Source organism: Microtus oregoni, unplaced genomic scaffold (assembly GCF_018167655.1).
Source record: "Microtus oregoni isolate MIOR12 unplaced genomic scaffold, Mior012 000055F_ref0000237, whole genome shotgun sequence".
Taxonomy (NCBI): domain Eukaryota; kingdom Metazoa; phylum Chordata; class Mammalia; order Rodentia; family Cricetidae; genus Microtus; species Microtus oregoni.
Genome location: NW_024543831.1, coordinates 12,932,419 through 12,950,941, shown reverse-complemented (window position 1 = coordinate 12,950,941; position 18,523 = coordinate 12,932,419). Strand labels below are relative to the sequence as shown.

At 53.8% G+C, this 18,523-nt stretch overlaps 1 protein-coding gene across 1 annotated transcript in view; it reads right to left on the bottom strand.

The window, feature by feature from the left end:
- Positions 1-4,044: 4,044 nt before the first annotated feature.
- Pstpip1 (proline-serine-threonine phosphatase interacting protein 1) overlaps positions 4,045-18,523 on the bottom strand; it is a 49,021-nt gene continuing 34,542 nt past the window's right edge. The window contains exons 4-15 of the mRNA XM_041638574.1: positions 13,833-13,867; positions 13,556-13,662; positions 10,751-10,813; positions 10,286-10,384; positions 9,636-9,681; positions 8,779-8,858; positions 8,180-8,278; positions 7,166-7,262; positions 6,296-6,386; positions 5,423-5,478; positions 5,104-5,237; positions 4,045-4,331 (exon numbers count right to left, since the gene is read on the bottom strand). Of these exons, the coding sequence (XP_041494508.1) occupies positions 4,200-4,331; positions 5,104-5,237; positions 5,423-5,478; positions 6,296-6,386; positions 7,166-7,262; positions 8,180-8,278; positions 8,779-8,858; positions 9,636-9,681; positions 10,286-10,384; positions 10,751-10,813; positions 13,556-13,662; positions 13,833-13,867 (1,039 nt within the window). The 3' untranslated portion in view covers positions 4,045-4,199. The remainder of the gene's footprint in view (positions 4,332-5,103; positions 5,238-5,422; positions 5,479-6,295; positions 6,387-7,165; positions 7,263-8,179; positions 8,279-8,778; positions 8,859-9,635; positions 9,682-10,285; positions 10,385-10,750; positions 10,814-13,555; positions 13,663-13,832; positions 13,868-18,523) is intronic.

Sequence of the window (18,523 nt, the reverse complement as noted above, 5' to 3'; positions counted from 1 at the left end):
CTTGGAATTTCTCTAGAGCCAGGTTTTTTGCTATAGCCCGATAAGGCTCCTTCAATCAAAATATCTTTTTCCTTGCTCTCATCTCTGTCCTTTTGAAGCAATCCATCTCAACTACCCTGTTCCCTCAAGTTCTCCTCCCCGCTTTCCTTCTCCCCTTGTCTTCCCCTTCTGCCCTCCCTACTCTCCCTACCTCCATTCTCCCGATTTTGTCAGGTGATCTTGTCTGTTTCCCCTTTCCAGGTAGATCTATGTTTGTTTTTCTTAGGGTTCACCTTGTTACTTAGCTTCTCAAGGATGGTGAACTATAGGCTCAATATCCTTTGCTTTCCAGCTAGTATCCACTTATGAATACATACAATGTTCATCTCTCTGGGTCTGGGTTTCCTCACTCAGGGTGGTTTTTCTATTTCTATCCATTTGCATGCGAATTTCAAGATGTCATTTTTTACTGCTGAGTAGTACTCTGATGTGTAAATGTGCCAACATTTTCTTTATCCATTCTTTGGTTGAGGAACTGATGGAGGAAGGTCATTGGTTAAATAAAGAAACTGCCTTGGCCCTGGTAGCTTAAAATTTAGATAGGCGGAGTAAACAGAACAGAATGCTGGGAGGAAGAGGAAGTGAGCTCAGACGCTATGCTCCCCTCTCCCGGGCAGACACCATTTCCTCTCCTCTCTGGGGCAGACGCGATGAAGCTCCGACCCAGGATGGACATAGGCTAGAATCTTCCCGGTAAGTGCACCTTGGGGTGCTACACACATTATTAGAAATGGGCTAGTCCAGGTGCGAGAGTTAGCCAAGAAGAGGCTAGAACTAATGGGCCAAGCAGTGTTTCAAAGAATACAGTTTGTGTGTTGTTATTTTGGGGCATAAGCTAACCAGGCGGCCAGGAGCAGGGCAGTGGGAAGAGGCCCGCAGCTCCCACAACAAGGGACATCTAGGTAGTTTCCAGGTTCTGGCTGTTACCAATAATGCTGCTATGAACATAGTTGAACAAATGTTGTTGTAGTATGATTGAGCATCTTTTGGGTATATGCCCAAGAGTGGTATTGCTAGGTCCACTAGGTCCTGAGGTAGGTTGATTTCTGAGAATCCACCATACTGATTTCCAAAGTGGTTGTACAAGTTTGCATTCCCACAGCAATGGATGAGTGTTCCCCTTACTCCACAACCTCTCCAGCATAAGCTATCCTTGGTGTCTTTGATCTTAGCCATTCTGACTAGTATAAGATGGTATCTCAGATTCGTTTTGATTTGCATTTCCCTGATGACTAAGGAGTTTGAACATTTCCTTAAGTGTCTTTCAACCATTTGAGATTCTTCTGTTGAGAATTATCTGTTTAGTTCTGTACCCCATTTTTTAATTGGTTTATTTGGAATTTTGATGTCTAATTTCTTGAGTTCTTTATATATTTTGGAGTTCAGCCCTCTGTCTGATGTGGGGTTGGTGAAGATCATTTCCCATTCAGTATGGCCGAAGGGCTCACTGACCAGGAGTTTTCCAATGCCCACTGCACATCGGAATCACTAGAGACTTGGGAGTGCAGGCTACACTGCGCATATGGGGCACAGTGGCTTCCTGAACGGCCTGGACTGAGCAGCATCGCTGGCCCAGCGTGTACACGGTGAGTGCAGTGGAGATGCACTGGGCTTTCTCCTCCCTTGGCCCTGCAGTGGGCTCTGCTCAGCACAACTGGAAAATGATCCCCAAGAGCCCAACAGCCTGAGGCTGCTGAGGGCAGAGAGTCTCCTGTATGTTTGTGTGATCTTTTAGGAGCCACGATGGGAAGTAGCTAGACCACGGCGTAGATCATGCTGAGCTGGCTTGGGCCAGGAGCAGCTAAGGGAAAGTGGTGGGAGTTAGGTGCTGGGCACCAGTGGTGCTGAAGTTGTCTGGTCAAATGGTGAGTTGTTTGTGGTCCCTACTGGGAAGGACTCAGTGGCAACCATGGTTGTCCCAAAGAGCATGTGGAATGAGCTGCCAACAGCCAGGACCCAGAGGCTGCAGGCCTGGCTACTAAAAGTGCCAACCCCTTGCTTTTAATTAGCGTTTGACTGGTTACTGTTTGAGATAGAGCCTTGTCTGAGGCCTGCTGCAACTGCCCTGCTGGCCGGAGACTACCCAAGGAAGCTGCTTCAGACCCCTCTGCTGTCTTTGAGCTGCCCTCTGACAGGGAGAGACTGCAGTTGTTCCCGTAAGGTCACACCAGCTCCTTCTTCATCTGGCACTGCCTCCCTGTGTGGTTGGTTCCCAGCCACTGACACTATGACCTGTCCCACGGGACAGTGGGGAGCTGTGGAATGCCGTGAAGCTGACTAGAATTCATCTGTGAGCCTATTTCCCCCCGATACAAATTGAGAACCAACCATTGCTTTCTGTTTTCTCTGGCAAGCAGGTTGCTTACCCATCACCCTGTGGGTCCACCGACACTGCAGTACCTGTCAGAGATGATGATAAATATCTAGGCCAAAGGTTTTTTAAAAAAAAATCTTTGCAGCAGAATGGGATGATCAATCAAGATGACAGGTATTTTCAAGGAATAAAGAAAGCTGTGATATAGTTACCCCAGAAGTCAGTCTGCTTGTTTGCTCTGCCTGTCCCAAGTCCCCCCACCCCCACCCCCTGCTACACCTAGAGAAGACCTCCCACCTAAAAGGCTTAGGTCAGAGTTCACATCTCTCTCCACTCTTCCCACCCTCTCGCACACCCCATGAACTACTATCCCCATCCATTTCTGTCCGCCAGAGTTCTCTAGGCCACTTGCCAGACCGCCTGCCTCCTGACTGAGCAGCTGTGTGTCCCTCTGGAAGAGTGAGCTCTGCCAGGGCATCTTGGCGAGCACCAACCCTGTGACTATCTGGGTTGTGTGAGGTGTGAGAGTCTGGTTGGGCCTGGCAGGGTAGGACAAGGGCGAGCAGGGCACCTTCCTGGTTTTCTGGCCCAAGCAGGTTTGTCGCAGCCAAGCCTTCATTTGGCAGCTTTGCTATCCTTCATGGGAGGAGACCGAGCCCTGGACTGAGTCACTCTCCAAACATCCCTGTGCGCATATCTGATGTGTCACAGGTGGGTGTGGTATCTGGTCACCTCAGAGGTGTTCGTGAAGAGAAAAACATTTCCAGAAGGATGTCAGCGTCATCTGGTTCTTTCCATGGCTCAGAGCCCTTTCCCGGTGTGTCTGCCACACACTGCCAAGAAGCAGTGAGGACAAACACCTCAACTGTCCTCAGCTCAGAGCGCTGGCTCCAGAGAGCTTCTTGTGGTCTTTGCACCCTGAGATGAATGAGAGACCACAACCCAAAAAGGCCAGCCTCGTCAGCAGGCATGCTCCATGAGGAAGACCAGAGAACCGAGGCAGACACCGTGGTAAACACAGAGGAGCCCCTTTCAACAACCCCCTCCTCCTTCTCCATAGACCATCGGACATTCACCCAGACACACGGATAGGCAGGCAGTGTCGATGAGAAAGCCACAGACCCGAACTGGCTTCTGTGATGCCGGCTCAGCTCAGAGAGGTGAGAGGGCGTGTCAGGGAAGGGCATCGAGGGCGGTAGTTTCCTCTAGCAGATGGTGAGGGGGCTGCTGCGGGCTCTATGGCATGAACCTGGGTGTCTTCCCCAGCGAGCTGCCTCCAGACACAACAGTCACTTCTCGTCCCCAGCAGTGTCCTCATCCCCTGTGTCCCCTCAGTATGCCAATGTCCTGTGTTCATCCTTGCCTATCCTAGCTGCTGCTGCTGCTGCCGCCTCTGCTGCTGCCTCTCTGCTGTGTCCCACTTCCCTGCTACAAGATGCCTGATCTCATTCTGCAGCCCTCCTGAGCCACTCTCCAGCCTCACCCACCTGCATCTTCCTGGCTGTCAGCCTGGGAGCTTCAGACACCTGGCGCCAGGCCTCCTCTCTGCCCCTCTCTGGAGACTGCCTGCTGAGGGCTTGTCTGTAAGTGGCGGAGCTCTCTTCTCCAGACTCCCCATACTCTGGCTTCTAAATTGAGCCCCTGGACACACAGGTATAAGAAAAGGACCCCAGCAAAAGAAGAATGCGCCCCTTTATTCCTTCTGAGAGAAACGCACTGGGTGTAGCCAGCACCCATCCCCAGGGCAGCCAAGTTTGGTTCTGCCCCACGAGGCCTGGGCAGTGGTGAGAACAGTCCTGACCTCCCCGTAGGGCAGAGGTGTGTGGGCACTAGTCTGTCTTTGTCCTCAGAGCTTCTCCAGGTAGGACCCAGGGACAAAGCCTCGCTGTCCATTCCGCTCCACAGTCCACCAGCCATCCTCTCCTTCCAAGATGACCACCAGAATGTCTCCCGCAGAAATGTCCAGCTCATCGGGATTCTGGAAAAGAAACGGCAAGAGCGTGAGATGGGAGGGCCTCCTGTGTGGGCCCTGGTCTGGCACCCCTGCCTTGGCGGTCCATGCACGTTCGTGTCCTAGGGTGAAGTCTGCTGAGTCATGCTCAGGCCTCCAGGGTAGTTCCTTTGGCGATAGACAGACTGTAGGGTTCTCCAAGAGACTTGGCCTCCTAACTTGCGCCAGTTGTCATGGAGACCTCCTAGCCCGGGCTGCTCCAACCACTGCAGCATCTCAAGGGCATCTATTATGCCCCAAGGGCAAGCTCTCCTGTCACCTGAGTACCCCATTACTCTATAGGCCTGTATCCCTGAGTGTGACCTCCATCAGTGCTGCCCACACCCAGTCTGCCTACATGCGTGGGTTTATTAGCTGAAGTTCAGGGCCTGCCTTCCAGGTTTACACCCCTCACTTCATCCCAGGGCTCACACTGGGACCCATCTCAGCACCGCTCTTCTTGGCTGCCCTGACCACCTTTCTTCAAGGATGTCAGAAAATCAGTTCCAGGGTAGCTCAAGGCCTCGTTTTGGCCATTGTGGTTCCCTGGGTCCACAGTTAGGAAAAAGGCCTGACCCTCAACCCGTTATCATTCTACGATAGCGCTGAGCTGTCAGCCTTGCGGTTTGAGCAGCTGTCAGCCCAGCAGACGGTCACTGAACCCTTCTGATTTCTGGTGCTGGTCTAAGTGCTCACACCCCAGGCATGTTGCCAGGCACGGTGCCCTCGAGCTGGAGGACGCTGGGGACGCAGGCCTCACCTGTGCCGTGTAGTCGTAGAGTGCCCGGTAGTCCTGAGCTGACGCGTCAAGGTTCCCCTGCGTTGCCTGCACATCGATGGCTGCATAGACCAACTCGTTCCGCTCAGGAGTGGAGGTCAGAGTCTCTGTGGAAGCTGAGAGTAGGAAGAGGCTTGAATTAGCCCCCTCTGAGGACAGTGGTCCCTGGAGACTGCCGGGGTGAGGCTTTGTCCCATCTTCACCCCCACTCTTGGATAGTATACCTTTTCCCTTTGGGGCATTAGTGCACCATCTGTGCCGTGTATGTTCCCTGTCCCACTGTCCCCTCCCCCTCATTTACCAGCAGGAGGCTGAGAAGATGTAGTCTTAGGACTTCCATGCAGTAGCCCAGAGAACCTGGAGGAAGGGTGAAAGAGGGAATGGCCTTGTGTTGCCTCATGGGAAACAACGGGACTAATGGGAAATCTCAGCATCCCAGGACCTCTGCCAGCCTGTGGTCACCCACATCTCCATGGCAGCAGGCCTCCCCACAGGCCATTTCTGGCAGTCCATTCTCAGCACCCTCCTCCCGGACCCTTCCGGTCATCTCAGCACCTGCAGCCCCACTAGGACCCCACGCTCCATGTAGAGGAAGAAGCTGCCTTTAAAGCTCTGCTCCCACACATCTTACTAGGCCCAGCCAGGTTGGGACAAGTAAGTCTTTCTTTCCTTGGTCCCATGGCGACTAGACCGGGTCACCCACAGGGCCCAGAATTAGGTCCTTGGCACCTGACGACAGCCAGGCCAAGGAGGTGGCCCTGTAAAAACCTGTGAATTCTCCCAATGTCTAGGGCTTTGGGCCATTTTTAAACCACCTGGAGGTGCTACCACAGCTGCCTGATCGTTAGGACACTACCTCATGGTACGTCATGGTACCTCATGCTATGCTACCTCATGGGAGGGCCAAGGGACAGGAGCCCAGCGAAGCGCTGACCCAGGTCCCAGCATAGTCACCAGGTGAGCGATCACAATGTGAGTAGTTAATACTCGGATCCTCTGGGACAGCTAGCTCCAAGGACAGTTTGATCATAGATGGTCTCCAGGGAATGCCCAGCACCTGGACAGGGCACCAGACCTCCGGGAGCTGCTCAGTCAGGAGGTGTGGAAGATCCAAGGGCAGGTGCGGCTGGCCCCAGCGTCTGGGCTCTGACCTCTCAGCCCGTCAGGGTCTCACCTCTTTATCATACCGCAGGATGGCTGGACACTAGGGCTGCCGATTAGCGGGGTGACTTCCCGGTCATAGTAGTTCTGATAAGGCACCGGAGCTAGAGAGAGCAAATGTATAAGGCCTGGAGCAGCGCGGCAGGCTGGACTTTCCCGTTATGGCCCTGAACCAGAATTTTTTGTTTTGTTTTATTGAGACAGGGTCTCTCTTTATGTAACCCTGGCTGTCCTGGGACTCTATGAAAACAGGTTGACCTCAAATTCAGAGACCCACCTGGCTCTGCCTCCCAAGTGCTGGGATTAAAGGCAAATACTATCATGCCGGGCTTTTTTTTTTAAGACTTTTATTGTTCATTTTAATTATGTGTAGATGTGTATTTGTCCACATGGAAGCCAGACATATGGATTCCCTGGAGCTGGAGTTGCAGACAGTTGTGAGCTGCCTGATGTGGGTGCTGGGAACTGAGTGGACCTCTGGAAGAGGAGCAAAGCAGCAAATGTTCTTAACCCCTGAGCCATCTCTCCGACCCAGAATGGATATTCTAGATTCACGACTTTCTTTAACTGGACAGGCCAGGGGATTTGTGTCGACCACTCTAATGTGGCCTACTTAAAATTTCCCATCCCCCTCTCTTGCTCCCCATCCAGAGAACCCTTGTGCACTCCGCTCTGTTCCTTTTAAACCTCAGGGGAAACAAGCGGAGAGCCTGGCCCCAGAATATACTGTCCCCCAGCCTATGTGGGGCCTACCTCCATCCAGTAGGGAAGTGGGAGCCACCCCAGCCTGGGCTTGACATCCAAGGCTCTAAAAAGTCTGGGCCCAGTCTAGAGCCAGCCAGGCCTGGCTGCAGAAGCTGAGCCACCCTCAGGCTGGGCTTACCTGGGGGCTCTCTGCCAGTGCTCTTGGCCTGGATGAAGCCGTTGATGTCACTGTCCACATCGCAGCCTTCCAGTGTCAGCCGCACTTCCTCATAGAGCTGGGGGGAGGGAAGTGAACAAAGGCTGTGCCCACACTTCACCCCAGTATCTGCCCTTGCGATAGTCATCTTGATAACCTAGCCTTGCCGTTGTCCTGCCTCTGAGTCTGAATCTTCAAACTCAGTGCTGACCAGAGGAACCTTGGGATGTCAGACCTGCCAAAGGAACTAGAGACTTGGCTGATATTCAGAAGTTTCCTGACCAGAGGCCCAGCTCACTCCTGTCCTCCGAGACCCGCTCTAAGGCCCACGGTTTAACTTGTTTTAAGATGAGGGAATTAAAAAAAAGGGAAGTGGTATGGCAAGGTCACTCAGAAGCTGGGCTCTGAGCCTGAGGGTATCTAGAGCCCACACCTAGATGTGGACGCCATCAAGGATCAGCTGCCCATGGGCAGGAGGGGTCTGAGCTGCCCGGGTCCCTGGTGTAGGTGGTAGCCCCCAACCTGAAGGAGAATGTACCCCAGCCAGCCCAGAGTACTGGGCTCTGTAAGGTGACAGAGACCCTGAGAGAGAGAGAGATGGGAAGGAGTGTAATAGACCCTAGACCAGGTTCCCACCAGCGTGAGCCTGGAGCAGAGCCTCTCCAGGCCTCAGCAAGTCTCTACTGTGTCGGAGTGGATGGACACCTTAAGGGTCAGGTGCCCCGAGTATAGAAGCAGGGAGGAGAAGGCAGATGCAGGGAACCACAGGAACACAAAGTTCCCGAGGCTTGGAGACTGGGCCAGAGACCTTGTCCAACTCCCATGTGAGCCGCAGAGGTCTGGGAAGATGCTGGTGGCCCCTGAAGACCTGAGCTCACCAGGCTCCCCCACCCCCAGCACACACCTCGTCATCCTGAGCCCACCAGGCTCCCCCTCCTCCCAGCACATACCTCATCATCCTGAGCCCACCAGGCTCCCCCTCCTCCCAGCACACACCTCATCATCCTTGACACACTGCATGGAGAGCTGGTTGCAGTGCACCCATAAGGCATTGCGGAGGATGGTCAGTCGGTCAAACTCCTGCAGCTGGAAGGCCTGTGGGGGAGGAAAGAGGGTTGTGGGGCCAGGTCAGGCAGCCCCACCACAGCTCAGCTAGGTGACCAGCACAGACCACGCTGCTACAGACAAGTCTAACCAAGACAGCCTTGTAGGTCCCCACCCCTGCTTCTAGCTAGGGCAGCTGGAGGGAGGTTGGGCTGTTGGAATGCCTGTTTGCTCTATCTCCATCAAGTTCCCTGTCCTAGGAGGGAGGCTGGGGGAGCCTAGTGAGAGGCACAGGACTCTGTCCTGGTTCTGTCCATCAGTAGTATGCAGGGTGGGCTTTGAGCTCAGTTTGGGCTTTATGAAGAATATATCCCTAAGCAAAGGGATCCAGGGTGTAGGGCCAGATAGTGAGTACTGGGGACAGACTCTGGGCACCAGCCAAACAGATGACTTAGAAGTGGAAGGAAGGAGTATCATCCCCCAGCCCCAGTTTCCCACGGATAGGGTGGGGGTGTACATGGAGAAGCAGGCAGCTTGCCTGGGCCACTTGCCTCACAGGTAGTCCGGTGTTCCTGCTCCCATTCAGTCCTCGCTCTTTCCAGCTGTTCAATATTTTGCCTGTACACTCGCTCTACAAACAGAGAGGACCCTTAGGCGGGCCTGATAGCCTGGACCCCTCCTGAAAGTTCCTTCACTCCTGCAGAGACCCACCCAGCACGACCTCCCCCAAGTTCTGGGAGCCCCCTCCCCAAGGGGCCTGGCTAGCTGCTAGTCAGCACACACAGCTGCCCTCTGTCCTTCCAAGGGTGACTCTCTGCTTCCCCACTGTGCTCTGAGTGCCAAAGGCTGGCGTAGAACTCTGCACGCAAAAGTTCTGCTCCATTTCCTGTGTCCCATCCGCTCACTTCACAGACAGTAAACTGAGGCTCAAGGAGAGTGCCTCTGCAAATGTATTACAAGCCCTCAAGCTAGAGTCGTGGTATGGTCATCTGGTGCCTGCTGAGGGAGCAGCGGGTGTTGGAGAGGTGGCACAGAAGGAAGACTCCAGCCCTGGGGTGGGAGGATGGGAAGCAGATGCTGCCCTCAGGTAGAGGATGGGAGCCAGGTCCCAGGAAGGCTGAATGGGAGCATTTATCACTGTGTGTGAGATGATGGGATAGCACCCTGAGATCTCAGGCTCTGAAACCATGGCTTAGATTCAATTGCTAACACTTCTTAGTGGCTGTGTGACATCTCTGTGCCTCCGTTTCTCCATGTTAAGAGAAAGTCATCATGCCTGCATGGGATAGCTGAGGGAGAAGCATGCAGCGAGACTAGGGAGAGTCTGTACTCTGAGTGGCACACAGGGGACACGTCTCGCAGATGGGGAGCACCAGCTGAGGGAAGAGGAGGGGCCAGGGCATCATACCTGCCTCTGTGGCGGACTCCTTGCACTGCTTGGCTTTATTCTGGCTCTGAGGAAACAGGAGAGTGACACTGAGTCCCAGCCCTGGAATCCTGGTCCTGAAGCTATGCAGAAGTGACTGGCACCCCCTCCCCCAGCCACTCCAGGGATATCCAAGGGTGGGTGAGTTCTACCATTCACCAGCAGCCTTGCTATACAGTGGACCAGGTTGGTCCCATGAAAGGGAAGTAAAAGCAGAAACCGCAGCCACCGGGAAACATGAGACATGCAGATGCTGAGACCCGTGTGGGCTTCGCTGCATTGCTGCTCAGAACCTGGGCGCTGGTCAACCTCGATTCAACTCATCCACAACCCATGCTCTCTCTGGGGCTCAGCTTTCTGGGCTGTGCAACAGCTGTTAAGGGCCCTGATAGTTGAGTCACCCCTACCCTGTCTGGAGGTTGCCTGTGCTGCAGAGGACCTGTGCATAAGAATGGTTCTGGAGGACACCCATCATACAGTGTGGACCCAGAATTGGAAAAGGATGAGCAGCTAGCATGCCCTAGGTGCAGATTCAACCCAGGGATGACAGCCCTTCCCTGCCTACAAACTCCACCCTGCTCTGGGTGACCCGACATTCATCACCTCCACGCCCACCCTGGTACCCTACATACCTTTTCTACTTGCTTCTGGTGGCCGTTGGCACTCACGCGCTCAAAGGCCTGTTCAGCATCATCTGCATCCCGGCACTTCTGGTCATAGGCCTTCTTGGACTGAAGGTGCAGAGAGGTGTGCTGGGGGCCTCATGCCCTACTTTGGGCCCCAGGGTAAGGCTCCCTATGCCCAGACTCCCTCCCTGTGGGGGACTTTGGTGGAAAAGGCATCCTTCCCATGAAGACTTGGGTACCATCTTCCAAGCCCTGACACCTCTGTCCTTTCAGATGTCCCTGCTCCCTGCCACTTCTGGGCTCCCCAGCTGACAGTGTGGGTCACACTCATGGACTACTGTGTATAGGACTGTCCTTCTGTCCTTTTTTCAAGACCCTGAAGGGCTTGGACATCCAGCACAGCCTCCAGCAGGCTGATACACATAATGGACCAAGGTCTGAGGAAGCCTGTTCCAGAGCCCTCCTATTTACCTCCATGGTCTTCTTGTAGAGTGACAGCTTGCTCTTCTGGACACGGTCCATGACGGCCTCATACTGCAGGAGACATGAGGCCCTGAGCTGGGGGCTCTGGCCTCAAGACGCTCCCCTAGGCCAAGAGGATGAGTTGTCCTTGTCCCTGGGACACAACACCCCTCCAAGCTTGTGTGCGTGTGTGCATGTGTGTCCATGTCCACTCTCTCCTAGAGTTAACCTCCTCCAAAACAATACCAGGTAGGTGTGATTTTGCACACCTTTAATCCCAGCATTTGGGAGGCTGAGGCAGGAGGATCTCTATGAGTGTGAGGCCAGCCTGGTTCATATAGAAAGCTCCAGACCAGCCAAGGTTATATAGTGAGACCCTGTCTCAAACAAAAACACAATACCTGCACTCAGAATGACAGAAAAGCTTTGGTTGTAGGTATGCCTACTGTTTCCTTACTGTGAACCTCAGCCTGTCTTGGGCTCCAGCCAGAGAGAGCATTCTCGCCCACATATAGATGCTCACATAAGTCCTGAGTCCTTCGTTCATAAGCCACCACTTGCTCACACTGAGTATACACTGGCATACACATGCATACCTAGCCCATACTTCATCCCCATCTCCCAACTGCTCACACTGCACACAGGCCTCTGAACACCCATGGGCCACTCATGCACACACACCACACTCCGGTATTCACCAGTTCATGACCCTGGACTATAAACATCCACGTATGCATGCACACTCATCGCCACACCATGGCACAGCATAGCACAGCACAGAACTCACCCTAGGCTTCTTGGGTGGAGTGGAACAGCCAGCATAGAGGCTAAGAGTCGGGAGAGTTACACTTAGAATGCCTCTGGCTATCGGAGCGGAGCCAGATTGCGCTCTGGGGTCCTGGGGAGGCCCTGGCAAGCCACCAGGTCACAGGAATCTGCCTGTGCACCTGACCAACCATGAATACCATGTGTCCCTCTCTATTGGGCTCACCACATCACAGCTCTGGGGGCAGGGCCTGACCTCTCTGGGGAAGGAGCTGCTCTTACCACAAAGCTCACAGTAGCCCAGCCAGGTCTCCTCTGTCATGTTAGGTTTTCCACACGCTCTGTGACAAGCTTCCTATCAGAGGGGTCACCTGTTCCAACACTCAAGTCCAGGGAGTTTCTAGAGATAGCTCTGGGGACTCACCTGCTCAGGAAAGCCTGTTAGATGCCTGTAAGCCTGAGACTGTCCAGATGGGCAGACAGGGTATGGTAGTTTAAATGAAATTGGCCCCCATAGTATCTCATAGGGAGTGTTACTATTAGGAGGTGTGGCTTTGTTGGAGTGGGTATGAGCTTGTTGGAGGAAATGTGTCACTGTGGAGGTGGGCTTTGAGGTTTCCTATGCTCAGGATACCGCCCAGTGTCTCAGTCAACTTCCTGTGGCCTACATATCAAGGTGTAGCCAGCACCACATCCGCCTGCACATCACTATGATAATGGACTGAACCTCTGAGACTGTAAGCAAGTCACCCCAATTAAATGTTTTCTTTATAAGAGTTGCTGTGGTCATGTTGTCTCTTCACAGCAACAGAAACCCTGAGACACAGGGTGTACAATGAACTAAGTTTCTTCCTTAAAGCCCTATTTGGGAAGAAGGATCAAGTTCCCAAGGCAAGGGGTGCCAGTAAGAGTATCTTACAAGTACAAGAGAGAAACTGAGGCACAGGAAGGAGAAGGACCTTTCCTGGGTCCACAGATGCTGCTTGGCCCCAGCTCTGAAATATAACCCCTTACACCTCCAGGTGGGCCAGGTGCTCAGCCAGAGTCATAGGCTTGGAAGAGGCATTCCCCCCCATAGGGTGCTCAGCCAATCAGAATCACAGGCTTGGGAGTGGGGTGCCCTCCCCAGAGCCTTGCAGCCTCTCTGCAAAGCATCCCCAAGCCTGAGATTACACACTGCCCGTGATGAGGTGCTAACTTCCTTTCAGTGCAGTTGTATCCACTCCTTGTGAAGCCAGCCACGCTCTGCACATTGACGGTAAGTGTCTTCAGATGCTTAGCTGAGCCTGAAGCCCGTGCTGCACCCCTAAACAGTGTCTCCCCCACCCCTGCTGAACAGCCCTGCAGAGTACTGGCCCCCGAGTCTGTCTGTCTGTCTTCAGAACCAACAGCACTAATCTAATCCTTATGTTCGGGACTAGCTTCCAGTTGGCGCCTCTGGACACCTGATGCGGTCCCTGACCCTGTGCAGTCTATGAAGTAGGATAGTCAAGTCCCCCATCTTTTCCTCTTCCTGGCACATGGCAGCTCTGCAGTAGGCCTCCATGGGGCATTCTGGTTCAGAGCTAAGCCTGTATAAAACCACACGGTTGTGGTTGGCTTCCCAGAGCAACCTGACATCCCTAAGAAGAGAGAGACCCTCAAGTAGGGAATTGCTCCCATTGGATTGACCTGTGGGGATGTCTGTAAGGCATTTTCTTGGCAGTCAATAGGACCCAGTTCACTATTGGCGGGACTGTCCCTAGGCAGGTGGACCCGAGCTGTGTAAGAAATGTATCTAAACATGGAACAGTAAGCATTGCTTGTGGTCTCTGCCTCAGTTCCTGCCCTAATGGCCCTCAGTGATTGTGACATGGGACATGTAAACCAAATAAACCTTCCTTCCCAAGTCAGTGTTTTACTGCGGCAACAGGAAAGCAAACCAGATCACGTGCCTTCTACCTTTCATTAGGCCATAGTTCCCAAGTGGCCCCAGAACGGGGGTGACCTCAGCCACCATCCCCTCCTTGGTCCCCTGCCCTCCCTCCTTTAGCCCGCATCCCTCCTCACCTTCTTCCGCTGTTCTTTCTGCCTCTCGCGGAACTCCTCCAGGCTCCGCAGCTCCTCACGCAGGGCCAGGGCCAGCTGGATGTGTGCGCTGCCCACATTCTCTGTCTCTAGGGTGACAGTGTGGCCTCTGCCTGGACCAGTCTGACACCCTCACACTTCACCTCCCACCCCTGACATCTTCCACAGAAAGCTGGACCACAGCCCAAGTACACACCCTCGTCACCCCTGTAAGACCCCCTACAGCCTTGCTGCCCATGAGGGAATGGTTGGAACTTACGCTGCTTCAGGGAGTCAAAGGAGGTCCTCAGGGAACTGCGAAACAAAAGTCTAGGTCAGCAAGCAGGCATGCAAAAACCTGAAGTCCGGCCTGGCCCATTGTTTCGGAGGGAGGGTCCTAAGCCTTATGCACTACCTCTGGATGCAAGGAAACATTTGGCTATGGTCATTATTAATGTGAACCCAAAACTGGCATTCTAGAAAACAATGTTTCCTTTGTAAATTACAAAGCAATCAAACTTTTTTTTTCTTTTTAAGATTTATTATGTATGCATGTGGTGTTCTGCCTGCAGGCCAGAAGAGGGCGCCAGATCTCACTCTAGATGTTTGTGAGCCACTATGTGGTGACTGGGAATTGAACCTGGACCTCTGGAAGAGCAGCCACTGCTGTTAGCCTCTGAGCCATCTCTCCAGCCCCACAATCAAACCTTATTGCTATGGCAGGAAAGGAAGCCACTCCCTCACTCAACTCCTTCATCCCTCCATTTGCATGCCTAGAGCAGAAGGCTGAGTCCTCGGGTCCAGGGAGGGCCTAGAGGGGAAGGAAAGAAAGAGGCTCCACAGAGCCTAGGAGCCCGGACAGCGCTCAAGTAGGAAGGATGCTACGTGGAGCATGAGGGGTTGGGGTGTGGCACTGGCTGGAGTCGTAACACTCAGGCAGCAGAGGCAGAAGGCCATGGGTTCAAGTCCTGAGCTACACAATAAGCCTCTATCTCAAACGCCCAGATCCCCTTTCCCAGAGATCTCCACAGGGCTCAGTTTACTTGGACCGTATTTTAAAATTGCTTCCTGAGTGTAAGGATGCCCCAATAACAAATGGTGAGCACCTGACCAAAGAGCCCTCACAGCGCGCTGGGGAGCACAGTGCCCTGTATTCTGCCTGGCAGCCTTGTTGGCCTCAGAGCACAGTGGTGCTGAGGGCTGAACTGAGGAGCCTGCATGCCCATTTCAGGACATATAGGAGTCCTGGGGCACATACAGGAACCCGAAGGGAGAGCCCGAGCTCTCAGGACCTGGGCCTTTGAAGGGCAGAAGATGATCAGATGATAGTGTAGAAATCAGAGCGCCCTCCTGCCGTGGGTTACCACACACAACAGCAGTAGACGCTGGAGCCAGATGACCGGGCTCTGCCACTCATCCACTGTGTGGTCCTAGGCAAGCCACCCGGCCCTCCCTCTTTACTTCCCTTCTACAGAGAGGGTTAGCTATACAAAACAGGTGTAAGGATGCGAGTCCATTGACAGGTATCATCTAGGCCCGGAGCACGGTAGGAGCTTTACATGCCTGGCACACTCACACACATACTCTGCCAGTCCCGGGGACATCCTCCTGGCACCAACAGGCCCCTGGTCTTCCCCTAACCCGAAACTGCCCCTTCTAAGAGTTTTCTAATGGCCCTTCCCAGAAGCTGCTGCCTTGATCTCAGGTAGGAGGGTGCCTGGCTACTCCAGCTTGAGACCTTTCCCAGAGCCCTTCCCCCAGCTAAGTGGCATGAATCAGGCCTGAATGGTGAGGGAAGTCTGTCCCTCCATGCTCCCAGCTTGGGTCTAGGAGTACTGAGTCTCTTAAGGACCACAAAACAAGGGCTTGGTGGTGCAGCTTACCCCAAGGTTCCTAGACACCGTCTGCAGCCCCTAGTTAAGGAAGCAAAAATGCCCTGGCTTCCTTCTCACCAGGATGCCTGAGAAACTAATCAGTTGGGTTGGCGTGGAAACTGAGTCGGGAGGAAGGCGGGCTCACTAGAATCATAGCCTGCAGCTGAGGATTCCCTTGTTACAATCTTTCATGGCCTCTCTGCAGAGCGCTCTCCTGCCCCCTGGTGGTAAAATTGTCAGATGACACCCACCTCATAACCAATTCCCAGGCTGTTCTTTCACAGAAGCCAATCTGCCTCTGCCCTTGGGGTAGAACGAACGTGTTCCACAGAGGTTTCCTCTTCTCCTTGGACAGTTGAGGAAACTGAGGTCAAGGAGGAGTGGCAACCTGACAGGACCCCTGGGGATCCAGGCCTGAAGGAGGATTATGGGGGCCCAGTTACCCTGAATGACAAAGCTACAGAGCAGCCCCAGCAGCCTGGGAGCCATCAGACAGCCAGACGTGCAGGCCTCTGCCAGTGACCTGACCACTGACGACTCAGTCTGTACCTTCCCAGGGCTGTTGACAACACTCAGTATGAGGGTGGCTGGCCCACCGCAAACGCACAAGTCAGAATACCCAAAATATTTTGATTATTGCCATTTACAGACAAGGAAACTGAGCCACAAAGGCAAGAAGCCACCCCACAGTCACACGGTTGTTAAGAAGCAAAACCACAAGGCCAAGGATTAAAGCAGTGGCTCAGGGGTTAAGAGCACATTCTTCTGCTGCAGAGGACCCAAGTTGGGTTCCCAGCACCCACATCAGGCAGGTCACAGCCCTGTGGCTCCAGCTCCAGGGGACCTGACACCTCTGGCCTCTGTGGGCTCCTGCACAGATCCACAGACAGACTGACACACACATTTTTAACAAATCTTAAAAATAAAATGTCAAGGCCAGCCCTCCCACTTTGCAGAGGAAGGTGGGGGGTGTCTGCTGTGGTGACCCCGCTTTCTCTAGAGTGGTAGGGGCTAGAGCGCTTCTGCAGAGGAAGGTGGGGGGGGTGTCTGCTGTGGTGACCCCGCTTTCTCTAGAGTGGTAGGGGCTAGAGCGCTTCTGCAGAGGAAGGTGGGGGGGTGTCTGCTGTGGTGACCCCGCTTTCTCTAGAGTGGTAGGGGCTAGAGCGCTTCTGCAGAGGAAGGTGGGGGGTGTCTGCTGTGGTGACCCCGCTTTCTCTAGAGTGGTAGGGGCTAGGACGTTTCTGGCTTTGCCGTCTGCCACCCACCACACACGCAATGCTTCCTCGTGGCCTTTTGGCTCAGCTCTCAAGAGATTCAGGAAATCTATGCTCGGGTTTTGTTTGACAGTGTAAGTGTCCCCCTCACAGAGCATGCAACACACCACGTCTCCCCGTCTTAGCACCCCAACCCTGGCCACCTGCCAGCCAGGCAGCTAATCTCTCGCAGCTGGAAACAGGCCTTGGCGCCTGCAGGGTTGGGAACAACAGGGTTACCTCTCTCCTCAAGGACATCCTCACTTTGAGCTCAGTGGAGCAGAGATCATAAAACACACAAAGCAGCCCCTGATAGGAGAACCTCAGCATTTAGGTTTGTTTGTGAGGGGTGAGGGTGAGGTGGGCCTTACGGTGCCCCTGGCTATCATTGCTCATCTGACACCACAGAGGAGCTCACAGGGCACTGGCCCTGCTCTCCTCCATCCTCCCAGGCACCCCTCCAGGGGCAGCAAGGGTAAGACAGGGAGGAGGTGACCACTTCCTGGGCAAGGTGGGAGTTTGAGGAGACCCAGAGGACCAAACAGGGGTGGGTAGAGAGAAAGGAAGGGTGACAGGGGCCGGAGAACCAAGCTAACCCTTCTGCAAGGCTGGTCACGGGGCGTGGACAGCGACAGTAAGATCCTGCAATATTAGCCTGGCCTTACACACAGGGGCTCGGACAGGTTCACCAGTGGAGCATGAGGTGTGAGAAAACTCATTTTAAGATGTGAGTAAAACGTCTTTTAATCTATGTGGCCTGAGCCTCTGGTTCTGTGCGATCCAAGCCTGTGTGAGGCCAGGACCCCAGGCAGGAACACTGGCTTGGGGGCTGCAGAAGAGGAGGCAAGCCAGTATAGTTTTCTTCGTGTGGGTGATCTGTGAAGTTACTCCACTCTCAGGCCTTCGTCTTTTCGTCTACCCAACTCTGCTCCCCTGTGTTACAGGCAGAGGGGACTGGGTGTTGAAGGACGACGGCCACCATCTAGGCCCTTACTAATGACCAGCATTTCCCGCCCGCAAGGGTCTGTATAAAGTACTAGAGACCCACCTGCGTTCCCTGCTGAAGGACTGGACGGGGAGGGGCCACAGAGAGGAAACAGGGTAACAAGGACAACACATGGCTTTATCTTCCCTGGTGGGTCCCCAGCCCCTGCTAGCAGGCCTATCAACAAGATCAAGGCTGGGTCAGGACATGTTGGGGTCTGATCAGCCATCTCTTTGTTTAAACTGCCCCCACAAAGACCTGCTGCAGAGTTCTTTCTGTTTGCCTTGTTGTGTGTGTTGTTGTTTGGTTTTCGAGACAGGGTTTCCTCTGTATAGCCTTGGCTGTCCTAGAACTCACTCTATCGACCAGGTTGGCCTCAAACTCAATGCTGGGATTAAAGTCTGCACCACTATCTCCTGGCTAGCAGTGTATACTTCTTAACAAAAGCCTTCCTGTACAGTTGATTCTGTCTGCCTTATCTAAGAGGCAGGCAGACACTTTCCTTCTAGACTTCTATAAGAAGCAAGAAGCAAGACCTACCCAGAGCCTCAACCCCCACAACCATTCCTTCTTCTGCAGCGGGCAGGAGATTGTGTGCCCCTCCCCGTGCCCCATTCACAAGATGCATAGCTGTCAGTTGGTGGCATCTCTCACTCCGCTGATAACCACGGGTGACTCATAGCACACTGAGCATGCCTCATACAGACGTGCAGAGAGCTGCACCGACAGGAATAGGGCCTGGCACCTGTCCTTTCCAGTGAAGAGGAGACTGGTGGTGCCATGTATCCTGCTCTGAGCACAAACAAGTACAAGACCTTGACCTCAGAATGCCTGGTGACAGGCATCACACAGGGTCTGG